Source organism: Micropterus dolomieu, linkage group LG02 (assembly GCF_021292245.1).
Source record: "Micropterus dolomieu isolate WLL.071019.BEF.003 ecotype Adirondacks linkage group LG02, ASM2129224v1, whole genome shotgun sequence".
Classification (NCBI taxonomy): Eukaryota; Metazoa; Chordata; class Actinopteri; order Centrarchiformes; family Centrarchidae; genus Micropterus; species Micropterus dolomieu.
This window is the reverse complement of record NC_060151.1, coordinates 27,005,576-27,025,322: the sequence shown is the minus strand read 5'-3', so window position 1 is coordinate 27,025,322 and position 19,747 is coordinate 27,005,576. Positions and strand designations below refer to the sequence as shown.

Below are 19,747 nucleotides of genomic sequence, written 5' to 3'. Positions count from 1 at the left end.
GTATGCAACCAACAGCAAGGCAAACTGATCACTGGCTCACAGTCGCTCAAACTGTGCACACACAAGCTATTTATAGTCCAGCTGGCGTTGATTGAAGAGTCCTGATTGGTAGGTTCAGTCGGATCACAGCCACACCAATCACAGACGCCAGTGCACAGCAAACAGGAAGCAGGTGGTCTCAGCTCCAGAGGAACCAATCCTCGACAGGGAATCACACAGCTGGGTTTGGATGACTCACTTATAGGAACACAACAATTAATATACTTCAAGGCAGCCAACGGCAGCCGTAACAAATGTTTTATACAAAGGGAAAACAGAAATATTGCACTTCTTACTCCTCTACATTTATTTTATAGCTTTAGTTACTAGTTATATTACAAATTAAAATGTTACAACTAAAACATATGATCAGTTAATAAAATGTGATGCACTGTTTTGTAAATTAAACAATCTAGCTGTATTTTAAGCGGGTAAAACTAGCTCCAACTCAAACAACTGCAACATTAAAAAGCTGCTTTCACATAAAGGCATCAGTAATAGTAAACTAATACTGGAATTTCTTTTCTTCATGTAGTACTTTTACTTTGATACCTGCTATAATAGATATTTTTATAATAATGTTTGAAATGACAAAGTGAAAATAATGTGACAATGTAAAAGTTGTCGCTCTTAGTAATGAACCTATAGAGGATTATCATCTGAAGCTGCAGCTTCTGGGCTTTATAGAGCTTAATATTGAGTTTCAGCTCTTTGTTTATTCGTCAGGCTGCAACTTTACTGTTCTGGTTCACTCAGTAAAAATCTGTAAAAATCCACTGTACACTACCTGTTCAACATCAAACAGCAGACAGACACAGTTAAAGAGGAGCTGGTGAACATAGTGGAGCATTTAGCAGCCAAAGAGCCAGATATTTCCCTCAGGAGGTGGTGGAGACCAAAACCTGAGCAACAAGAGAGCGAGCGATATGGGAGTTACACACATGATCATGTCACGGCGTAACTGTTGGAGTTTAACAGATCAACCAACCCAAGAGGCCAAAAATGACTTGTACTTATAATCAGAATCAGCTTTATTTGCCACCTATGAGTACACATACAAGGAATTTGACTCTGGATTTTACATTGCTCATGATGCGCCATGATTTGTGTGTGTCGGCGGACGTTAAATGACTTGCCCACAGACATTCAGCTTACTTTCTAGTTCACCAACACATACTGTTGTTGTGACGCTGTAGCAGGAGAGTTGTGAGTCTTGCAGTCCAGAGCTGCTGTGCTGGATCTGGGAAACTCTCTCGTCCTCCCTACATGTTATCTTCGCAGCACCAGCTGTAGCCACAGTTTGCTAACCCACAACTTAGCTAACGTTAGTTACAGTACTTGCTTTGTCGTTGTTCGCTCTACGTGGTATTTGTCATGGTACCAGATTTCTCCAGAATCACCTACTCCAGCTTTAAGTAAAATATTTGAGTACTTCTTCCAGCACAGATAAATAACACAAAATAAATAAATATTTTCCATTTTTGTATATTTAAAATGAAAACATGTAAGATTAAGTTTCATTTGAACAATATATGTTCTCTGGACAGAAATGTAATAATTCAGAGAAAAAACACTGTCATGATGTGTTTACTGAATCAGTTCAATAGTATGTGGCTCCCTCATGTGTTCATTGTTAGTAATTATATACTGTATGTCTGCAATAAAAACTGAAGACAGGGAATCCACCTCTGAATGGGGAGTGGGATGCTCTCTTCTATTGCAGTTTCATTTTCTTTTATGGGCTTCTGGAGCAGTTTACAGAAAGTATTAATTTGTATTTTATCAAGTGTGCCTGTTGTTTAACCCTCTGGATGTCACCCAAGACACAAGCACTGTGCACGATCATCTCAAAATGCTGAAATGTGGCATTTCAGTGTGATGAATCTGATTATCTGAAGGTTTTCTTTCAGATTACGCTGCGAGTGAAGGAGTCTGAGGTGCAGTGTCTGAAGCAGGAGATCACGTCTCTGAAGGACGAACTGCAGTCGGCACAAAAGGTGAGAGTCACACAAACAGCAGTTATAAAAATAAAGAATGGTGTGAAGTCCAAGAGAGGAAGTGAGTGAAGCAAACTGATCTCTGTGTCATGTTACAGGACAAGAGGAACGCCACGAAGAAGTGCAAGGACATGTACACCGAGCTGAGCGTCCTGAGGGCCAAAACTGAGAGAGAGGTGGACAGACTGAGAGAAAACCTGAGGCTGGCTCATCGCGCTCTGGACCAGACTTCACTGTGAATTATTAGTTTTAAAAAAAACCACATTACATTTGTTTTCACTGTAACATCCTTTTAATTTTACCCACAATTTGTTTAAAACACAAAAATAAGTTCCTTTCATCACCTTTTATTCTTCTTAGTCTTATTTAAATAAATCCACAAATGTATCCACAAACTCACTTCACACAGCTTTTTATTTTTGGTTTCAAAAAAATAATGTTTATGTTGTCTGTCTTTTGTGTATTATGTCTGTCTGGACTAATTATTAACATTTGTGACTGTGATTTATATTAAATTCTAAAGTTTTTAGTTTTAATATTTGTATTTACCAAATATCTTAAAAAACAACAACAAACAACTGGTTATTTTGTGTACTTTGTATATGTATCTGTACAACCATTTTATTAAAGTGATACTTTCATCTGATGCACGTTTTCATCCTCATCCTCCTCTGCTGTATGTGTCATTAAACTGGTCAAGTATTTTTCAAGTATTTATCAATTAAATAATTTAAATTAAAGTCGTTTCTGCCTGGTAACTTTACTGGCAGATTACACCAGCTGTAATTTATGTGTTCACTGCAGTATTATTAATAAAAAGTCAAAGTGTCAGATGAAACCTAAACTATCTCTTGTCATTATGCGTTGTCTCCTCAGGGGTTGCCAGGTTGAAATTTGGGGCCTCATTTTATTGTTTGTCAGTTTGTGCATAAAAGATTAAAAAACCCACAGCTAATAACAGTTTTTTTTGCTATGTGCAGCAAAATAAATGTTAATTTCTCTTATTCAGCACTGTTTCTGGAGGAAGAAGACCGTCAAGTTAACCTGAAACACAGGTATGTTCAGAGTGAATATTTCAAACTAAACATCCTATTTGACGACATGTTTTGGGGTTGTCAAGGTTTTATTAGCCTACATGTCGCACACAGGCTTCAATTTGTGACAGTCAAAGAGAATTTAGTGATACAATTAATGAACAGTGAAAAGAATAAAAGCTTAATAAGCCATAAACATCTTAACATAGGCCTGTGTTTTTTAAACTAATGTAGTGGAGTAGAAGTAGAAAGTGGCATGAAAAGAAAATACTCAAGTAAAGTGGTACATCTCATTTGTACTTATGTGCTGTAGGGGAGAGTGGGGTGATTTGAGCCTGGGGGGAAGTTGAGCCACCCCCTGTTTCTTGGCAACCATAGACAAAATTGGTCATGTGACCGCACATTTTTGATTAGTCATCCATTTTACTCTCCCTGTGATGGAGAGAGGCCCATGAGTGATAAGTGCGTTTGGTTTTTTTGCTGTTCAAAGTGATTTTTTTATGTTCAAGGAGTCCTTATTCTTGTGTCTGAACAATTACAGACAGGTTTGAGAAAATGTGTTAGTGCTTTAGGAAGTTAAAATATGAGGCTATGCTGTTAGCATGACTTTACTCTTAAACAGATGGATGACACAAATTTGTTAAAATGGCAGGGATGGGGTAATTTGAGGCAAAAGAGATGGGGGAAGAAAGGGAAGTTGAGCTAGATATTTGACTGTAGTTTTACATTGCATTGTTATGCATCACTGAAATGATGTGACATTATGCATCATTAGACCAGAAACCATCATGTCATGCTTCTATAAATGGAAGACAGACAGGCTTCAACTCATATTGTGGGTTTGGACAGAGCAGTGAGAGAGGTGCAAAAATGGGAAGTCCATTCATCAGGTGGCACGGGACATGACGATAAACAGGATGACTTTAAAGTGATACATTGGTATGAAACAACTAGGAGATATAGCTGCAATGTTTTACTATCTAAGTGTAATAAATGTTGGGACCTGGCGTTTGAGTTGGCATGATGAAATGACACTGATGTCCCTGATCCCAGTGTGGCTCCATTTTCTTTTTTTTTTTGGAAAGCCATATTTTGAATATAGTTTATTTTAGATCCAAATTGATTATTCCCAGGGATGCACCACATCCTAAAATATATGTACATATTTTAGTTGGAAACATTACTGTCACGTCCCCGCTTTAAAGACACCTCAAGTAAAAACTGGCTCAACTCACCCCGCTCTCCTTTGAGTACATGTACTTTTGATCAGACCTTTTTGATCACACACGCACATTGGCTAACCTAACTGTACCATACCTAGCTGTATGTAAATTAGCAGTGGCAGCATTAAAATCCTGCTCTAACATTAATTGATCAGTATTAACAATCTAATAACTTCACATATATCAGGCACAGGGACATTTTACTGCAGAATTAGAGCTGATAATATTGGTGCTACACATAGACAAACATGCAGTTGACATATATAAATGTAAAAAAATATATAAATATGGAATAAATACAAGCACGTTATTAAAGAATAATGTGTAAAAGAAAAAATTATGTGGCAGATATTTAGCCTACGTGTGCATTACTCCGGGTTTGTGTTGAGCAGACATATTACATTATTATTTATGTACTTTTACTTGTACTGGAGTTTTGTTTGTTTTTTTCTACATGGGAGTATATTTACAACTAAAACATAACCAGCCTCATGAAGCTTTTACTTTGAAAGGCGCGTCCTTCTCTTCCGGTGTCACCATGTTTGTTTCAGTGTGACTTGACGCTGAGAGGAAAGGAAGGTGTCCACGATGACAACTTTTAAATACACAACAGTAACAGTAGCGACGGGGATGTGAAAATTCCCAGCTAACAAACCTTTAGCGGAAATGTGTTTCTCTCGTTACCGCGAGTGTCGTCTACGTTTGGAAAGAGCGTAGCGTGCTAACGTTAGCTTAGCCAGCTAGCTAGCATGAACTCGGGCTGTCGCTGCTTTTGTTTACATCCAGTCCTGATGATGGGCCTGCAGAGGTGTGTTAGCTAACCCAGCTACCCGACCTGTGTGAGGGGAAGAGTCATCCTAAAAACACCCGCACTGTGAGGACCGGGGTCGTCCATCCAATCTGCTGCCACCTCGGGGGTAAGATCACCATCAGCTGTAACTTTAAAAGACCTTTTTAACTCTTGTTGTGCGAGTTAGAGCTACATCACTATTTACAGGTAGGTGACATTACCTTTTACATTACTCACTGAACGGGCCTACCTGTTAACGTTTCTCATCGGAAAAGCTCAGTTAAAAAGATGTCGTGTTATTCTTAACATAATATTTATATAATAAAAAATACATATATAACAGTTGCATATAAATAAACGAGTGTCTGCCCATATGTTTTGTAGATGTTTCTCTTCATGTAACAGCATACTGAGATTACCCTAACATTTCTTTAAAATGCACCAAAATTAGTAAATAAATTAAAATAAACAAAATAGATTTTTTTTAATGGGGCCCTATAATATTATTTATAGTGTTTGGTATAAATAGTAAATATAGATGTTCAGAGGAGTCAGCCAGCTACTCTTGATCTCCATCTATCAATTATTTTCATTAATCATTTAATTGTACAGTCTATTAAATGACAGGAAACTACCCACCTCAACTTCCCAGAGACAAAGGAGATGTCTTAAAATTTGTTTTTTGTCTTAAAGAATTGCTGAAACCAGTCACTTTAAAAATAAATTGATGATGATGAAGTGATGTGCCATCACCACCCGCATGGCTGCAAGTCTTTATTAAGTTTGGGGGTCTTGCTTCAATGTAGAGCAAATGTGTGATTTAATTCATTTGAATCACGAATGAATTAGAACGTAATTTTTCTATCAAGATATTTATTTTGTTGAGGAAAGGGGACTGAAAAAAGATTTACTAATCATATCTTTTTTAAAAGATTTTATCATAATAGTTTTGAATGTTTTCTGCCTCAGAAAAAAAACACTAACTTTCACAAAGGAGCAAAAGTCAGGGCTTTCTCTATCAATTATTTTTTTTAATTGTACGGTCTATTAAATGACGGGAAAAGACCCTCCAGAACTTCCCAGAGACTAAGGTGAAATCTTCAGATGTTTTGTTTTTTACAAAAATTGCTGAAACGAGTAACTGATTATCAAAATAAATTGATCCGTAATTGTGTAATCATTTCAGCTCCGTCAGAGAGAGAGAGAGTTCTGGTTCGAGTACAAAACAACTGCAAACAACAACATGGCTGCATCTCTTTCAATTTGGTGAAATTTTTGATAAGTCGATTGACAGAAAATGAACCAGCAGCTATTTTGATAATCTGTTTGTCCTTTTGGTAATTTTTCAAGCAAAAAATAGTAAAAAATAAAAACATTGCCAAACATTCTTTGGTTTTAGCTTTTCAAATGACAGAATTTGCTGCTTTTCTTTGTCATAATTCACTGTAACCTGAAAACCTTCAGGTTACAGTGAATTAAGCAAGACATTTGAAGGCATCACTTTGGGCTCTGGGAAGTTTTGACGGGAAAGATCGGTAAGAAACTTTACATCTCAGTAATGTTGGTGTGTTTTTTTGCAGTGATGGAAGTGTCCTCTCAGGATACATCTCTCATGGCTATGGACCTGTCAAAGGGCTACTCAGTCAACCCCCTCAGCCGCAGCCACACTGAAGCCATGGACCTGGCAAAGAAGCCCGAGTGGTACCACAGACGCCCGCAGAGCTGCAGCACGGAGATCAGCTCCTCGTACAGATCCAGAGCCGCGTCCTCCTACAACTCACTGTCCACGCAGCTGCATCCTGAACCGGTTGCACCTGTCCACTGTAGAGACATGGAGCAGAGTCCGGAGTCTCTGAGCAGCTACATGAATTCGACGCTAGCTCCGGGGCTGGATCTGTACCGCGAAAGAGCCCACGGTAGCCTGTGGCATCCAGGTTTCTACGGCGGGCCCGACCAGACCGGCGGTCCGGTTCCTGAAAGCAGCGGTGGAGAGGAGAGCGACAGCGGCTCTGATGTTATTTTTCTCGTCTCCTCAGCTAAGGAGCCACTCTTATGCAGTCCTTTCATCCAAGACGGCGTGAGGCACATTGTGGAGCCCCTGTCCCCAGCTGTGTCCTCACTGGACGAAGGGAGAGGTTGCTATCACCTACCTCAGCCTCTGAGCTCACCCAGTCCTGACAGCTCGTACTCAGAAGACTCCTCAGACAGCTCGGTGGAGATACCTGTACATCATACCCGGCCCGTAGTCCTCCTGTCAGACCTCAGTGCTGTTTACAGCAACCCCACTGAATCTCTGGTAGATGTTTCAAGCGACGACAGCGACGTTATCGAAGTTTCAGTGACTAACAAAAAGAAGAAAAGCAACACCTTTCCCTGTAAGAAAAGTTTTTCTCGTAAGAAGAGTCTGGCGAGAGAAACTCCCCCTCAGAGTGAGGAGGAAAAAAATCCACCCAGAAAAGTACGACGTAGTACCCGAATCAGGAAACCTGTCTCTGAAACGCCTCAGTTTACCTGCAGCGTGTCTCGGCACAGTTTGAGGAGACAAGCCAAAAACGATGCGGTGGGTATTTATAACGAAAGTTGTGATTCTGACGATGTGATGGAGTACGCGGGGAGGTTGTCCAGCTCAGATCTAGACGAGTCGGCCTCACAGCCAAATGTGTCGCAAAGAGTGAGCAGTAACTCAGAGGAGTCTGGTGTGGACGTCCAGGCAGACAGGAAGTCGCCGCAGAGAGAGTCGCACGAGCAGCCGTCTCGCCGCCAAGTGTCACGTGCGAAAAGCATCAGTCATAAACGAAAGAAGCCCCTCACTGTTCGTAAAACTAAAAAGTTAAGAAGAACTGAACAGAAACAAAACAGCAGAGTCTCACAAGGGCAGCGTCAAAAGTCATCAAACACAAAAACCGTCCCAAGACGGAAGAAAAAAAGGCGAACGCAGAAAAGACCTTCTGCCCAGTTTCCTCCCAGAGAGCCAGAAATCAAGCTTAAATATGCAAACATAAAAGAGGAAAAAAAGGACAAGAAATCAGGCAGTTTTTGCCCATTTGTTCACATTGAGAAGAGGATGTGCACCGTTGTCAACTATCAGGAGGAGGAGGCAACAGTGAGGAGCAGCAGAGGACCCCAGCAGACGGCGCCCAGGTCTCTGTCGGGGTTTGTCCCTCATACGTCCTGTTTCCAGCTCGGCCGCTTTGGCTCGGACAGCAAGTGTCAGGACTCGCTGCTGTGCTGCCTGTGCGGTCAGACGGCCAACGCCATGGGCCTCGGGGACCTTCACGGCCCGTACTATCCGATTAGCTCGTCCGTGGACTGCCAGAACCACAACCAGCAGAACTGCAGGACTGAGCAGAAAGAGGAAGAACAGGTGCTCGTCAAACGACATGCAGTGAATTCCTCAGAGGATGGTTGCGGTGATTTCGACGACTCTGCTGTCAAAGGTTTGCTCGAGAACGACAACCACTCTCTCCCAAAGGTGCCTCTTCATCTGGACGAGTGCTGGATCCACGAGGACTGCGGTATCTGGTCCGCTGGCATCTTCCTGGTCAGAGGGAAGCTGTACGGGTTGGAGGAGGCGGCCCGGCTCGCACAAGAAACGGTGAGTGAGAACAAGAACAAGGTCTTTTTAAGCACCATTAGGACCGAGCGATCAGCTTGTTTTATGAGTGCAAAGAGTTTTGTTTACCTATAAAGATACACAGTATATCAACATAAATAACTACTCTCAGTCCTCCTGTCCAAACTGGCCGTTTAAAATATCCCTTCCAATCAAGGGTGACAAACTTTCTCCCAAAACGTGAACAAAACAGGAAGATATTAGAATCAATAGTCACTATTGTGATATATTATTTTGGTCTGGGGTTCCTCCCCCAGAATATTTTGAGATTTAAACACATAATTTACTGCAATCTGGAGACATTTTCCAGATCAATTTGTGTGTATATATATATATATATATATATATATATATAAGGGAAACACAAAATTTAGGTGTAAGGTAATAAAACAAAATATAAAAATATTATGTAATGTAGTAATCTGCAACTTTTTTTTTCTTTAGCTTAAGTTGCTTTCTTATATTATATATTTGTTTCTTAGATATTTACATAGCTTTGCATGTTTCTTATTTTGCAAACAAACCTTTCTCAAAGCATTCTCATTTGTTATTTAATATTTGTTGTTGCAAGCAATTTATCAGAACCATTTTAACAAAACCTTGATGGGGACAAAATCAGCCTTCTCAAAAAGGGGTGGGGACATGTCCCCAGTGTCCCCAGTGTAAATGACAGGTCTATGCTTCCAATATAAGTGATGGGAGACTAAATCCACCGTCATTTGAAGGAGAGTTATGGCTGCAACTGGTGATTTTTTTTCATTAAGGATTAATCTGCTCATTATTTGACATCTTCAAATGTTTTGTATGACCAATAGTCCAAAACCAGTGTTTATCAACATCCAGGTATATCAACCAAAGAATATTTGGTGACCCGTTTTAACATTTTGCAGAGAGAGAAGCTATCTATTACGTTGCAAGACGTGACATGGTGCATGTTTTACAAGCGCGGACCGGGTAAAGCAACAGTGAACAGTGAACACACCCGTGTAGATTTAGTACGGTACCACGTTGGTTTTTAAATTAATTGACAAGCTAATTCGATGAGTTTAGGTCATTTTTAAGACAGGTTCTCTGATTACAGCTTCTTAAATGTGAATTAACTTAATATCTTTGGGTTATGGATAAAACAAGACATTTGAGTGTCGTCATCTTGGGCTTTGGGAAACACTGATCTCCATTTTCTGACATTTTACGGACCAGACAACTATTCGATTAATAGAGAAAACAATCGACAGATTCATCGATAATGAAAATAAGTGTGAGTTGCAGCCCTATTTCGATTGCTTCAATAGGCTACGCCATTAACACGCCTCCGTCCACATGCGATGCACCTGCTGCTGTGAAAACAAACAATGAAAACCCCCAAAATATTTATCTTATCTTTCAAAGTTAGTTTTTTAAGCTTGAAATTACCCTTTTCATCATTTGTGAAAGCACAAAGATTATTAATTACACACATTAAAAAAAGGCTGTCACTTTGATAGAGACGGTCGTGATTTGACTAATTTAAGCAGCTGAAGCCTTTTATTACTTTCAGCTGAATTTTCAAAAGCATTTTTACACAAAACAAGGACTAAAACGTGTCAACCTGATCACTTGCGTTGGAATTGCATCAGGAGGAGATCTTTTCCGAGCCAGTACGGACAGGAAAAATGATTAAACACTATTTCAATGCACATGTAAGCGAGTTTTGTCTGATGTAATGCATAACAGTGAGGCACAATTCTGTTGAATATCAATTAGGTAGTTTTTTTTTTTTTTTAGAGTATTCTGGATCACATGCAGTGACAAAAGTTGGTGGCATGTTTGCTTTTTTCTCACCGTGTGCTTCTCGTTCCAGAAATGTTCAGCGTGCCAACAAACGGGTGCAATAATGGGATGTTTCCAGAAGGGCTGTCCCAGAAACTATCACTACAGATGTGCCGTTCAGTCAGGTACAGCATGAGACTTGTGTGTCGGCTGTAAAGGGAAACACCCAGAAACTGTGGAGTAAAGTTATTCTGATCTTGTGTTTAACTGCTGTCACCAACTCTGGCTGTGAAAATGATTTTAACGTGACAGATCTGTCAAAGGGTGAGAGCTTGAGTCACTTTATTATTTTGGCGTGGGAAGGCTGTCGCTCTCACTCAGCCTGACATGACGAATCTTTCAAGGATATTTTGTACATTTGTGTTTTTTTTTATTTATTTATTCCAGGCTGTGTCTTAACTGAAGACAACTTCTCCATCAGATGTCCAGAGCACAAGGTAAAACAGAGAGTGTGAGGAGCTGCTCGGCCTCTGGGGGTCAGTAGCGTAGCCTTTAGGATGCTGTCTCCAAATACTACTACATCCTGCATACAAACGACTGTATGGGGGGGTATATGAAATGTTAGTATGCAATTGTAATAGTGTGTGCGAAAGGTGATGTTTGTTAAAAATATAAATACAGTATATATTCTGGAAAAAAATCTGGAAAAAGGGTCAAATGAGAAAAGGACAAAGTGTCCTATATACCCAAAAGTATGTGGACACCCTGATCAGTTTTTGTTCTGAGGCTGTTTTTCATGGTCTTGACTGGCCCCCCTAAATCTTAACACTCTCCTGTCCTACAAAGGCAAAACACAGTAACTACATATTTGGTCAGATTTGGGTTCACACCAGATTCTGATTTCCTTTTATACGAGTACTTACGCCACACACTGGATGGATTGAAAGAGCGAGTTATCCTTAGCTAGCAGCAGCCACCACCTCAGCTTTAGACTCTAGTGAAGTTTATACAGAACCTAAGTCCCTCCCTTCCACTTCCGCCAGCCTTTCAGGGCAGCATTTACGGCAATGTGTGAAGTCAGCTCACCGTCTTGCGTCTCTTTTGGCTGTCAGTCACTAGCCTTAGCGTTATCTAGCTAGCTATTGAAAAGGCAAATGGATAACTGAAGCCTCAGAAATCATAATAAACAAAAACTGTTGGTTACAGTCACGGGTAGGGATGGGGATCGATACCCGGTTCTAAAAGGATTCGGTTGCAAATTTCCTCAAAACCCAAAAATCGATGAGGTCCGAGCTTATTCATACTGCTATCGACACTAGCGGGTCCTACAATGTAACGTTACATCTAGAGAGTCAAATCTGATTTAATTTGAAACACGACGGATACGAAAACTAATGTTTTTTATTGATGTTCACCGCCGCCAAGCAAAAGTACTTCTTAAACGACGCATCGATGAATCGTTGAAATAATCTATAGAAGCTTCGAATACTAAAATCATCGTTAGCTGCAGCCCTAAAACTGGCACATTTACATGGAGACATTGTGTTTGTTGTATTATCCAGTGCAGTATTTACATTTTTTAAGTATTATGTGGGCACCAAAGCAGTTATTATAATAATCAGCCTAAAAGTATGTTAAATGAGGGCATTACAGTTTAATCTGTTGCCCAGTTTTCCGGCCGCCCTGAACATTTTAAAACCTTTTGTCTCAGCTTCACTGCTTCTGTAGGGCAGTAGAGCAGACGGAGATCTTTTAGACAGTGTTTCAGTGTTGGACTAATGCTCACGTGGCTGAATGGGAGCAAATCTCTGCTGCCAGGTTCCGACATCTGGTACAAAGCCTGAAACCAGAGGAGTGGAGGCTGTTAGAGGAAATCCACACGGTTTTATAATGATATGTTGAGCAATCTCAAGTTCCAGTGTCCACATACTTCTGGCCTCATATTGTACTTTTAATGTGTCACTTCCGCTTGTATTTGAAAGCCTGATCGTACCTAGTATCCAGTGCGTAGTAGTAGTATGCAGTAGTATTGTGTTTTATTCAGTACACACAGATATTAAGCAGATAACCAGATCTACTTTTTGCTGAGTTGTCTGTAGGGTTGAGCGAGTACTCTGGTGAAACGAGTATCCGGTACAGATAATGTATTTTTAATGAGTATCATCCAGGCATCGACCGAATTTTCCGGGCCAATCCCAATTATTAGTAACCAATTAGACCGATATTTGGAACTGATATTTTGCTGTAAACTTTGTGTCAACACAAACTCCAACACAAAACTTTGTTGAAAATAACACGATTAAAGTTAATTGTCTGTTTAATCTTTATAAATGGTAAATTAATATTTAATTGTAACTAACTGTTTTTAGAGCAGCAACAAAAGTAAAGTTTATAGCAGCAAAGTCACTTTATAAAATCACTATCTCGCTGGAAACAAATGGAACATAAAAAATAAAGATTACAATATCGCTCTGTGCACGTTTCTACTTGTTGTACTGATGCAGTATCAGCCTTTTACTAGTACTACTGCTTGTTTTTCTGCACTTACTTACAGTAACAGGCATATTTATGGTCAGCTTGTGTATCTACACTGATCTCCACTAACTAGCTCTGCGTGTGTGTGTATTTGCGGAGCTCTGCTGAGACGGGAGGGGCTGCAGCGCGGTGGCTCGCTCGTTCTATTGGCTACTTCCGCACAGTAGTCGGTGTTGATAGGCTATTACTCGTGACTAATAACCAGTCAGCTAGTACTGTGGGCGGGACATTGCTGGAGTACACAGAGTGGTGAGTGCAAACCGTACAGACAGAGAGAAGCGGCTGCATCAGACCCAGAGGAGTGCATCTTTTTATTATTTAGTTATATCGGCTATCTGATTTTAAAATTACCAATTTTGAAGATAATCGGCCAGGCCGATTATTTTTCGACCCCAACTATCATCAGCATAAAATGTGTCAATATCTGTTTTCTAATAAACTATAAATATTATACAATACAACAACATTGCTCTGAAGCTGTTCTGTAAGTAGTTTTATAATAAATATGGTAACTTCTGGCTGCAATTAATAACTTCCTGGTTAAGCCCCGCCCACTCAGAGTACCGCTACAGAAAATGGTGTACTCGCTCGGCCCTACTCCTCTGGAAAAATGATTTTGGTGAGTTTACTCATTTCCCGCTGATGCGTGTTTGTGTCCAACAGAACAAACCGTTCACGAGTGTCACCAGACAACAACACAAGAGATGACGCGGAAGACATTTGGGGGCACTGGAGGTGTGTAATATTTAAATAAAGGTAATTTTAGTAGCTTGTTTGTGTAGCAGCAACAATTAAAAGGTAACTATATTAATAATTGACCATCAAGCAAATATGTCAACCATTTGATGGTTCCAGCTTCTCAAATGTGAGACAAAACAAGACATTTAATTTTGATAATCGATCAAAGGGAGAAAAAATCTAAATTATTATAAATTATAAATTATCAGATTGTTCTTACAAGTGTCTGCCAGCATTATGGAAAGGATCCCTACAGATGAGAGACCTTTTTTTTAAAAAGTTATATCCTTTTTGTTTAACCAGAATCAGTCTTCAAAGCTACCAGACTCCCTTGGCAAAAATAGCAATTTTAACTCTCTAGTCTACTGCTGCCTTGATCATTTAGTTTGTGTTATTGTGTGACTTTGGTCTTTTTAACCCTTTAAAACACCAAAGTCACACAATAACACAAACAAACTAACTGACTGAGGCAGCGATAGACCAACAGCTCCTGTTTTCTACAAGGCATAATTGCTGTTTTTATCTATGGACTCTTTGGGTTTGAAAAGAGCGAAATAATGAATGTTTCTGGTTACACAAAAAGGATTTTACTATTTGAAAAAGGTCTCTCTCTGTAGGGATCCTTTCCAAAATGTTGTCAGACACTTGTAAAAACAATCTTGAGTGGCAAAAACAAGCACAATATACACAAATCTGTCAAAATCTGTGTCAGTGAGCACTTCTCCTTTGCCGAGATAATCCATCCACCTCACAGGTGTGGCATCTCAAGATGCTGATCAGACAGCATGGGTATTGCACAGGTGTGCCTCTTAGGCTATCGACTAAACAAGCGATTGATGGAGAAAATAATCTGCAGATTGATTGATCAACAATAAGAATTAACTCTTGGCTGCAGCGCGACTCATAATTCTAAAACTATAAATGCATGAGAATGAGATTCTTCCTCTTTTAATGTCATTTAATGTCATTTTCTTCCAGAATGATCCACAGATCTCCTCAGGGTGCGACGTGATCTGCCTGATTTCACCTCTGAAGTTTTATAACACTAATTAACGTGAGCGTGTTTGCTCGAGCAGAAGGCGGACCTTCTGGTGAGATTTCACTCGACCTCACAGACAGATCAACCAGGGGCCACTTAAGGATTTTTATAAGACACATCTTTGTTTTGTTGTATTTCTATGGGTTGTGTGTGTGTGTGTGTGTGTGTGTCTGATTGTGTGTGTGTGTGTGCGCATGGGAGTGTGTATGGCTATTTATTCCTCTTCTTGAAGACTCACAAATACAGTTTATTAATTGAACATAATAGGTATATTAGAGTTTAAATGAGCTTTATTGATTTGTTGTATAGTATATGATATCTTTATATAAGAACACTTCTTTTCTTTCTTCAGGTTTTGTACTACTTTTCTATTTCTATTACTGTTCATCTTCACATAACCAACATAATTTATTTACATTGATTTGCATGCACAGTTGATGTTTGCTACGATGCACTTTATAGTATAATTTTAATTATTTATGTCTATTTGTAGACTTTGTTCTTCCATTTTTACTAAAATTATTTAAATGTAATATAAAGCTGCACTAAGATTATATAGAAATATGAAATTCACAAAGTAGGGCTGCTACAGAGAACATCCCGACCCCTTAAAGTGAGACCGCAAACTGTACAATCGCCGCATTCAAGCAGATTTATTTCTGGTGTCGGGTTTAGATGCTTCTCTGCTCACAGGATGCAGAAACTTAAGATTGACAAACAGAACAAAATGTCTCCTAAACAGAAGCGAGAGTTCATTTCAGTTTAGAAAAAGATGCATCAACGTCTAGTGGCCAAGCAGAAATCAGAAAATGTAAAGTTTTAAAGGGTCAGTTCAATAAAATCGCAAAAAAACAAAATCACTTAACCCAACTCAACTAATCCCAGTTTCTCAAATGAGAGGATTTGCTGCTGTTCTCTTTATCATCTCATTGTAAATTGAATATTTTGTGGACTGTTGTTCAGTATAAACATTGTTGGAACTGCAGTACCTTATTTTGAGCGCTTCTGGGGGGATGTAAACAGGAAATCTAATGTTGGCATGAATTCAGTATGTTAGCTCTGGGCTACAGCTTGAGACTAACACAGACTAAAAAGCCTGTATTTGTTTACATTTTTGGCAAATTAGCACAATTAAAAGTACGCTGAATGAGCTATTAGCAATCGCTGTTTGCAGCGTACAGACATATATGACTGGATTACTTTGATACGTGCTACCACTGAAGTAAGTTGGAAAATGTTTTTGTGATTTGGGTGAATTGACCCTTTAAGATATGGTAGCCATGTAGAGCTGAAGTCGCCTAGTGCAGCTTTAAGTGTCCATCTTTGTATGAGCTTTTGTATTTCAGTTCAGGAGTTGTTTCTAAAAATTGAGGGTTTTAAGTAAATTGTCAGAGTTTGGTTTTATGTCAGCACTTTTTATTATTTGAGGAATAAAAATATTATTAATGTTGTTTTAATAAAAGTCGATAAAACTGAACTCTTGTCTTTGTCTTGAAATGAACACATCGATCCAGAAACACAGAGAACTTTTCTCAGCGTTTGTTATCCAAAGCTATTAGAAAGCTTTATAAGTGTTTTTTGTGCAGAACTTGGGATACATGATTGTTATTGCTCCTACACAGAAACAAAATGTTCTTGCTGCAAGGAACAAAGTGTGTCTGGGTTTTTTGGCAAATTGACAAGTATTGTCTTAACAATACTTGTTTCCAGTGCAGTTTAACCTATTTTACTGTCATCCTGAAACAAGCAGAATTACTTTTCTCAAGGAAATTGCACAATTTATGCAGTTTGTCCTGTCATTTCATGGTTTTAAGATGCAGTTCTGATTGATACAGGAACATATCACATGGTAGAAAACACCACTAGGTTTCACATCAACCCTTTCAGCCAGAGTTTTTGTATTGCTTGCTGCCTATTGCACATTTTCCTTTTCAGGATAAGTAGGGTTGTATGACAGTGAAACAATATTTCATGTGAATTATTGCCTTGTGGATTCATGACAGATTACATACGTCACTCTAAGATCAACCTTTATTGATCCCCAGAGTAGAAATGCAGGTGTTGTAGCAGCAAAAGGACAGAAATAAGTGCAAAAAATAAAGAAAGGTAAACTCAAAATTACAAGACAAGGCAGTACATATACAGTACTCACGAATATTGGTGTGATTGATTAAAAAAAAAAAAAAAAAACTAACCGATTCAGGCAGCTGTAGACGAGCAACTCCCGTGTTCTTTGAGGTAAAATGATATTTATTTATCAAAGTCACCAGACTGTATAGATAAAAACAGCAACTTCACCTCGCAGAACATGGGATTTTCCTGGGTCAGTTAGTTTGTTTGTGTTACTTTTGTTTGTTTCTGATTGTTTGTGTTATTGCGTGACAACACCAAAGTCACACAATAACACAAACTAACCGATCGAGGCAATGGTAGACCAGAGAGGTATAATTACTGTTTCTGTCGAGGGAGTCTGGTGGCTTTGACGAGAGAGAGTGACTGTTTCTGGTTAAACTAAAAGGATCTTCCTCTTTTAAAAAAAAAAATAAATAAATAAAGAATAGGTCTCTCTCTGTTATCATAATGTTATCAGACACTTTTAATAACAATCTACTGGACCAATTTCAAAAGATAATGTCCAAAATAGTCACAAAACATGGGAGTCCAGGTTGAAAAACAAAGATGTTAAGTTGTTTTAGCTTTTGTTTTTATCACAGCCCAGCAGCTGAGCACGTGGGCAGCGTACTCCTGCGTTACTAAAGCAGAACAGTTAGTATCTGTGTGTTTTCAGTCAACACAGACTTTCACACCGAGCTCTGCTTTTTGAGTCACAACCCCCACTTTGAATTGTCCTCGTTCCAACACGTGCGACAGAGAATCTATCTGTGGAAACATTTCACAGCTCTTCTCCCTCACATGATCATCGGGCCGGCATGTGGAAGGTGTTTCTCACCTTCACCTTATTGAATAGACTCGCTGCGCTCACCTGCTGAAACTGCCAGACACCCAGAGACGGATGCTGTTGTTGTTGCCATGGCAGGCAGCATCTTCTCAATGTTGAGTTTCACAGCAGCTGGTGTGCTTCATCTCATCACAGTGTTTACGCCTGCAGCTGCAAATGAAACCTTCTCTCTCTCTCTCATTGTTTTTTTTTCCTGCTCTTTTACTGCCTATCCTTTCTTTTTTGTCATTTTAATTGGTCCTCCTCCTTTCCTATGCTCAGTTCTTAATGTCTGTCTCTTTACCGTCACCATCTTTACTCGCTCGGGCTGCAGGCTTATTTCTGCTTTTAGGACTGACATGCTGATCAAAATATCTGCAGCACAGCTACGCTGCTTTGGCAAGAGGTTCAGCACAAAAAAAAATGCTGAAACTGACACAAGTCAAACATGTTTTCTGCTCTGAGCCATGTTTTGTTGCGTAATATAAAAAACTTCAGCAGAAGATACAGAACAGAAAGAACATACAGTATCATGTTTGTAAGCTCACATAGATCAGCAGAGTGAAGTGTCTGTCTGTCACCCTGTTCTTCAATACTGAACAAGAAGTTACTGATGTTTAAACATGTTTTTCTGACCCAGTGAATCCTGAATTAACTTAATATGCTGATGCTTAAGAGAGCATGTGTGTGTTTTGTTCTTGTCTGTCTTCACACTCTTCAATCAGATGTGGAAGCAAAGATAGGAATTCTCTGGAATTACAAATCACTTATCTTAAATGTTTTTTTTTCCGATTACATGACCGACTGAAGATAATCTGATTAGAGCTGCAACGATCAGTCTATTAATCCATCAGTTGTCAACAATTAAATTAATTGGCAACTATTTTGATAATTGGTGAATCGGTTTGAGTTATTTTTTAAGACAAATTCTCTGATTCCAGCTTCTTTGTTGTGAATATTTCTGGTTTCTTTACTCCTCTATGACAGTAAACTGAATATCTTTGGGTTGTGGTCACAAAATGGATTTGAGGACGTCCTCTTGGGGTTTGGGAAACACAGATTGACATTTTTCACAGTATTTCAACATTTTATGGGCCAGACAACTCATTGATTAATCGAGAAAATGATCCGACAGCGTAATCCATAATGAAAGCAATCCTTAGTTGCAGCCCTAAACCTGATAGGTTTGATCGGTTCCATTCAAGCTTTATTGATTATTGTTGGAAGCCCGGATGTTAAAGTTTGAATTTTTCATCTTCAGATTTGATTTCTTGAATTTCACCTATTCAGTTTTCTATTAATATTTGAATCCAAAAGGTTTTTTTGAATACTGAACACTTTTCTTGAATTGTCTGAACTTGTGAACCCAAAACAAAAATCTTAAACAAAGTTTCTGAAATTACCTTGTGCAAAAATTCAGACGGATGGTTTTCAAAGTCAAATATTCTTCTTTGAAAGAACGTTTCCTTGAACATTTTCTCTGGGGCTGCAGCAGCCAGCAAAGGTCTTAAAAGTCCTTTTTGTTCACCTGTTATCGACTGTTCTCACCCAAACACACAAAAAAAATCCCCAAAATAATTCTCCCACCTGAACTTGTATTGTTTGTTGTCTTATCGCCACAGACCAGTGTGTGCACGTGCAAAAAAGGCCAATAATAAATGCAAATTAACTGATTTGTTTTCTCTTTAAATACTTTTTTTCCCGACAGTATTAAAACCCAATATGTAGAAAAGTACTGAAGAGGAAACTTTTCTCTTTGCCATTCTAGATTTGACACAGAAGTTAGCATTATTCATTGTTATGACACCAACTAAGAAATTTCGTACATCATATTGGCCATGAAGTATTAACAAATATATTTATTTCAGTAATCAAAAATTATATTAATATAACAATTATCTGTTAGACCAACTGTTAATAATAATAAATAAAAATCCAAATATATTTTTTGGGGCTTTGGGAGGGTAGTGTTGTGAAAAAAAAGTCTATATTGCGTATGAATACTGTCACTGTATTTAATCCAACCGTTTCTAATCCCAGGGCGTCACATGT

The 19,747-nt window shown here is 38.9% G+C and overlaps 2 protein-coding genes across 3 annotated transcripts in view; both read left to right on the top strand.

Moving 5' to 3' along the window:
* The window catches only part of LOC123961274 (myosin phosphatase Rho-interacting protein-like), a 30,557-nt gene extending 27,677 nt beyond the window's left edge, over positions 1-2,880 (top strand). For both annotated transcript variants that reach the window (XM_046036529.1, XM_046036519.1), the window contains exons 22-23: positions 1,950-2,036; positions 2,135-2,880. In XM_046036529.1, the coding sequence (XP_045892485.1) occupies positions 1,950-2,036; positions 2,135-2,275 (228 nt within the window). In that variant the 3' untranslated portion in view covers positions 2,276-2,880. The remainder of the gene's footprint in view (positions 1-1,949; positions 2,037-2,134) is intronic.
* A 1,934-nt stretch (positions 2,881-4,814) lies between these two features.
* Positions 4,815-16,234, top strand: LOC123964280. Its single transcript, XM_046041352.1, has 6 exons — positions 4,815-5,210; positions 6,664-8,678; positions 10,537-10,630; positions 10,893-10,942; positions 13,644-13,715; positions 14,697-16,234. Exons 2-5 carry the CDS (start codon positions 6,666-6,668, stop codon positions 13,686-13,688), a joined length of 2,202 nt encoding a protein of 733 aa, XP_045897308.1. The 5' UTR covers positions 4,815-5,210; positions 6,664-6,665; the 3' UTR covers positions 13,689-13,715; positions 14,697-16,234.
* The last annotated feature ends 3,513 nt before the right edge of the window (positions 16,235-19,747 follow it).